Source organism: Stegostoma tigrinum, chromosome 12, assembly GCF_030684315.1.
Source record: "Stegostoma tigrinum isolate sSteTig4 chromosome 12, sSteTig4.hap1, whole genome shotgun sequence".
NCBI lineage: Eukaryota > Metazoa > Chordata > Chondrichthyes > Orectolobiformes > Stegostomatidae > Stegostoma > Stegostoma tigrinum.
The window spans coordinates 38,983,523-38,989,522 of NC_081365.1; the positions used below are offsets into that span (position 1 = coordinate 38,983,523).

Here is a 6,000-nt window from a genome sequence, read left to right on the forward strand (position 1 = left end):
AACAGAGCTTATCTACAAGAAAGGAATAGAAGATGACTAAGAAGGACTACAAGGAATATATTGACACTTTGAATGCACGTACATAAAAAGACAAAGTCTTGTCAATAATGTTGATGAGGTAAAGTGCAAGCTGTGTGAGAATTTGATGTAGTAGCAATAACAAACATTGTTTAAAAATTTTGAGGACTACGTGCAGAAAATTCAAAGACAAAGAGTGTTCAAAAATATATGAAAAGGAGGCAAGGCAGTGGTACTGATTCGGGAAGGCATCTTACTATTGAAAACAGAGGGTTTCCTTGAAAGAATAAGGACAGAATCTACTTGCTTGGAATTCAGAAGCTGGAATTGTATGGTGTGTATAATTGTCCCAAATGACCACGATATCACTGTAATAGACTACTTTCATTGTTGAATTTCAATATATATGCTAGTGTACTTTACTATAAGACAGTTCTAACATTGATATACTTACAGATTCATCAGTCCGTGGCAATGATGTTGATGGTCAAATTATGGAAGAATCAGAATGTGTAGTAAGTAGATTGTTTTGATATATTCTTTTACTTGACATGAGCTGTGCTGTGCTGAACTAAAGCTTTTATAATATATTGAGAGAGAGATACTTTGTGCTCCTGAGATGCTGCTTGGCCTGCTGTGTTCATCCAGCTACACACTTTATTATCTATTATAATATATTGTCAGCTTAATTAAATTGAATGTGAACATAATGCACTGGGAACACAAAGACAGCATCATTGTGTAAAACTAGCACCACATATCTCACAAGAGAGAAAGTTCTTAGTTATTTAAATGTCTTCCATGTTCTAATTTGCCCACCAATCCAAAGAAGTCACATAAACTTGATGAGTGCTGTAAACCTGCAAAACCTTTTTGAGATCATTATCAGAGATAATGGGAACTGCAGATGCTGGAGAATCCAAGATAATAAAATGTGAGGCTGGATGAACACAGCAGGCCAAGCAGCATCTCAGGAGCACAAAAGCTGATGTTTCGGGCCTAGACCCTTCATCAGAGAGCTGATGAAGGGTCTAGGCCCGAAACGTCAGCTTTTGTGCTCCTGAGATGCTGCTTGGCCTGCTCTGTTCATCCAGCCTCACATTTTATTATCTTGAGATCATTATGTTGGGTGATTTAGCTGCAGGTGGTCTGCATTTCACAGCCATAAAGCATACATCATTATGCAAAATAAACAAACTTTGAAATGTCACTGAAGATTCATTTCATTTGCTTTTCTGTGAATTGAGCTCTCTGTCCATGCAAGGTTTGATTTTAGAAAGTTAATATGCTTATCATGATGTTTCCAACTTGATATTGTAAGACCAAAGTTGAAGCAAGATAGTTTTCAGTGACTTGAGGAAATACAAATATGGGATGGCATGGAGCGAATGGAGAAAGATGCATATTTGCAAAGAACAGCCATTTATTTATTTCTGGCCTTCATTCATCAAACATTAGCATTGTAAAGATAGAAATAATTCTCTGAAATAATAGTATTCAGCTGTGAAAACAATGACATTGGAATTTTGTATTGAATCTCAATCTCTCAAATAATTATCTCTAAAATGATGCACTATAGGCTTCAAGATAACAAAGTGTGAAGCTGGATGAACACAGCAGGCCAAGCAGCGTCTCAGGTGCTCCTGAGACGCTGCTTGGCCTGCTGTGTTCATCCAGCTTCACACTTTGTTATCTTGCATTCTCCAGCATCTGCGGTTCCCACTATTTCCTTCACTATAGGCTGCAAGAAGTCTTTGCTTTATTTGGCTCCCAATGTGGTTGAGATAAATAACAATGTGATTATTGATACTCACGTCCACAATGGTATCTACATAAAACAGAGTACATAGAACATTACAGCACAGTACAGGCCCTTCGGCCCTCGATGTTGTGCCGACCTGTCATACCGATCTCAAGCCCATCTAACCTACACTATTCCATGTACGTCCATATGCTTATCCAATGATGACTTAAATGTATCTAAAGTTAGCGAATCTACTACCGTTGCAGGCAAAGCGTTCCATTCCCTTCCTACTCTCTGAGTAAAGAAACCACCTCTGACATCTGTCCTGTATCTGTCACCCCTCAATTTAAAGTTATGCCCCCTCGTGCTCGCCGTCACCATCCTAGGAAAAAGGCTCTCCCTTTCCACCCTATCTAACCCTCTGATTATTTTATATGTTTCAATTAAGTCACCTCTCAACCTTCTTCTCTCTAATGAAAACAGCTTCAAGTCCATCAGCCTTTCCTCGTAAGACCTTCCCTCCATACCAGGCAACATCCTAGTAAATCTCTTCTGCACCCTTTCCAAAGCTTCCACATCCTTCTTATAATGCGGTGACCAGAACTGTACGCAATACTCCAAGTGCGGCCGCACCAGAGTTTTGTACAGCTGCAGCATTAGGTTTACATTCTGGCCAGTTAATGCTCCAATTTCTTGAAGAAGATTGCAGCAATGTAATCTTGAAGAGATCAATATCTGTAGCTCAGTAATTTTTAAAAATCATTTTTTGTTCTACTACTCTTGGAAGCATTTACTAATAGCCAAATATTGTCAAATATCACAGTAGATGTCACTTGCCAGATGTGTTTTCATCAGGTGTTAGTTTAGGCATTGAAATTAAATAGGATATTGCTTGACTAAAGGGGGCATCATGACAATGTTCAATCATGCAATTGAACACATACACACATGCACATATGCTTCAAGGCAGAATTCACTAAATATTCAAGAGTGTAAGCCTTTTTCTGCTCCTATGACAGTAGCACTTAGTTAAAATGCACGGTTTTAATTGCTACAAGCAAAAAATAAGGATATTGAAACTAAAGCCTTCCACTCAGTCTAGATGATTAAACATGGAGTGTTGCTTTATCCAGTGCCCATCACTAAATTAATTGCTAGAGAGTGCGATTGAGGTAGACTTTGCCTCTGTTGCATATTGAGCAGTTGGTGTTCTGTTTATCAGCAGCAAGCCTGACCAATTATCATATATTAACATTGTATGCAAGAGAAACTCAATTGCCAGGCAACATCCACGCAGAGAGAAAAAGTTTGCATTTCAAGTCAGAAGAAGGAGAATGTTGCTTGCACGATCTGGAAGTCCAATGAGCTGGATGCCCTGTAAAGTCATCTGACAATCCTTTAAAAACAAGATTCATTTTTCAAAATTAAGGACAGTTCATTAGTGAGGCAGTAAGTGAAATGGTGTTGATTGTGCAATATAATTATGGAGGTGCAATTAAGAAATAAGAGGATTGTCTCTTCTGCCAGTGCTGAGCCCTGGCAACTTAACCAGAGGTGGTAGAGAGGGTTGATTGAATGCCGACCAATGGTTTCAGTGAAATGTAAAACAGATAGGATTGTTAAGAGGCCAATATGCCACAAGTCCATACACCAAAATCAGAAATGTACAATTTAACTGCTTGCTTTCAGATGTTTGCTATTAGTGTTGAAATATTGGTATTTCTATGTGGTTTTGCATCATACAACAAAAAGACAGGACTCATGCTAAAATAAAGTCAAATCAAAAATTGAAATTTCCTCATTTTTAATTGATCTTGTGTTCTTATTTCTGTTTCTTGCTCCTTTGTTACAGGATAATATTTCCCTCAGCAGTGAAACTCTTCATTATGCATCTGTTCATGTCAAAAATCCTTCAAAGAGTAAACAAAAACAGGAATTGAAAAGACCAGAGCAGGACCAGGCAACGGAATATGCCATTCTAAAGGTCAAAGATAAAAATAATGAATTCTACAAAGAGGTGGTAGATTACTCCACCGTCAGCATTTGCCCCACATCAAACACAAGGCAAACTGTTAACTACAAAGCAACCACATATGCTTCACTTAAGAAATAAACATTTCATATCATTTTATATGATTTGCTCTCTCAAAGGCAATTAAGGGTGCCGACAAATGCTGACCTTGCCATCAACTCTCACATCTTCCAAAATGTGGCTTGGGTGAAGTATAATTTTGCACTGCAAATGCATAAACAAGTGTAACTTTAAAGCGGCTCCAGTGTCGCAAGTTGGACGTTGACATTAATTTTTTCATTAAACTGAAATGAAACCCACTATTATTTGCTTACATGGCTAAGATATATTGTAAATGGTGTGTCACAGAATTATTACCGATCAAACTCAAAATGGATACTATATTGCTTTTGACCATTTGTTATCCCAAAAACCAGTCAAATATACTGTAATTCCCTAGTATGGGTCCTTCCATCCTCCTGTTCATATCTTTAAAGTTTTGAAATTTCAGGTCCTTAAGGTCCTATTGTTTTATCCAAGAATTGAATGTTAAATGCCCCCCTTTGTGATTGATGTTGAGGTGGTATACCAGCCTTTCTACTTGTTGGCTGCCAGTGAATTAAAAGGCAAGCCATCATATGACTTGGAGCTATCCTGTGAATAGCTGTGTCCATTCTAAATAAAAGCTCAAATTAGCCTTGTGGAAGAAATACATAAGTTTATAATTGCTTGGCAAAGGAAATGTGCTAGAGGAAAGTAAAACTTCCCCCATCGCCCATAGTTCCAGCTTTATCCTTGTGTGCGTCAGTCTTTCTACAGGGGGTGCATTGGTGTTCTAGTTCCCAGTAATGGCCCCTGCAGCCCAGACTTGGCCTCAACTGGTCCCTCAATTACAATGACAGTGGTCACAATCTTCACAGAAAGGAAGCCAGCGATATGAGTGGGTTGTGACCATCTCCTCTAGGTCAAGAAGGGAAGCACAAAATAGGTTTGTCTGAATGCTGAGTTCACCACATTGGGTCAATCAATAAGTAGGTCACTGTTATCTGTTATTGATGTTGTGTGTAAGTGCTAAGTTTGACTCAATCTAAATGAATTCAGTCTTTGTTTCAAAGGTATGCATGGCTTTTAAAACTTTGTGCAAAACAGTGTACATATATAAGTCAAACAATGGTTCTGACTGGTGACAGTGGAAACTGCAAGCTGCAATCCAGCTCTGTGATGATATGTTTACACCAGCTGACTACACAATCGGCTTTCCAATGCCAGCACGTGCCTGATGTAGCAGCATCCACAATCCCCATCCCTCCACTTGATGATTTCTTTTTCAATGCAAGCAGTGAGACTTCTCAGCTAATTAAAACAATTCAAATAAAGTTCCACATCAGTTGCCTGTTGACTCATCTTATTTGTTCATCATACCATACACAATAGAAATGTCTGCTGAAGGCTTCTGATATGCAGCCACACCCCACAAAAGTAATTTGTGTCTGAAGTTGGCCCTTTCATTGAGGCAAAAACAGAAATTGCTGGAAAGGCTCAGCATATTTGGCAACTTTGGTAGAGAGAAATCAGAGTTACCGTCTCTCCTGCTGTTTCTATTTCTGATTTTCAGCATCCACTGTTCTTTCGGTTTTTATTTTACCCTTCAATGGATATAAATGAGCATGATTCCTGAATGAATTGATGCATATCTGGTTTACTATCTGTGCCCTTTGCTGTGTTCTAAATGGCAGAGGGCAAAAATGGAGGAAGGTCTTTGGGCTGTGCCATATGGCAGCAATTTGTTTGCTGTCCCTCCTGAGTCATGTCCTGTTTCAGATGGGAAAATTCCATCCTTGTTCTCTACTCTACCCTTTAATTCTTACTACCGTCCAATGTCAGCACTGGTCTCCTCCCCAAATTTCAGTCCACCATCATCCAGAACCAACTTAACCCTTGGATGGATCTGCCTACATTTCTAAGCTACAGATAATATATTAATGTATTAAACAAAAGAAAAGCTTGCTTGACTTAGAGGAAGTGATGAGCAAATTACATTAGAACAATCTGTGGTCAGATTTTGGTCATGCATTTCAGTAGAGCTATACTAACCACGCCAAAAAAATTTTCCATTCAGGCTATGACTAAGGTCACATCATAGTAAAAGATAAACCTCATGTCAAGGAATGAGCTAGTCATTGGCTAGACTGATTGCAGTAAAAACATATCCTGTGTGTATTATAGA

The 6,000-nt window shown here is 38.6% G+C and overlaps 1 protein-coding gene across 3 annotated transcripts in view; it reads left to right on the forward strand.

Annotated features, from left to right (window-relative positions):
- LOC132210425 (tyrosine-protein phosphatase non-receptor type substrate 1-like) overlaps positions 1 to 5,104 on the forward strand; it is a 45,983-nt gene extending 40,879 nt beyond the window's left edge. For all 3 annotated transcript variants that reach the window (XM_059650036.1, XM_059650035.1, XM_059650037.1), the window contains 2 exons: positions 475 to 533; positions 3,615 to 5,104. In XM_059650036.1, the coding sequence (XP_059506019.1) occupies positions 475 to 533; positions 3,615 to 3,875 (320 nt within the window). In that variant the 3' untranslated portion in view covers positions 3,876 to 5,104. The remainder of the gene's footprint in view (positions 1 to 474; positions 534 to 3,614) is intronic.
- The last annotated feature ends 896 nt before the right edge of the window (positions 5,105 to 6,000 follow it).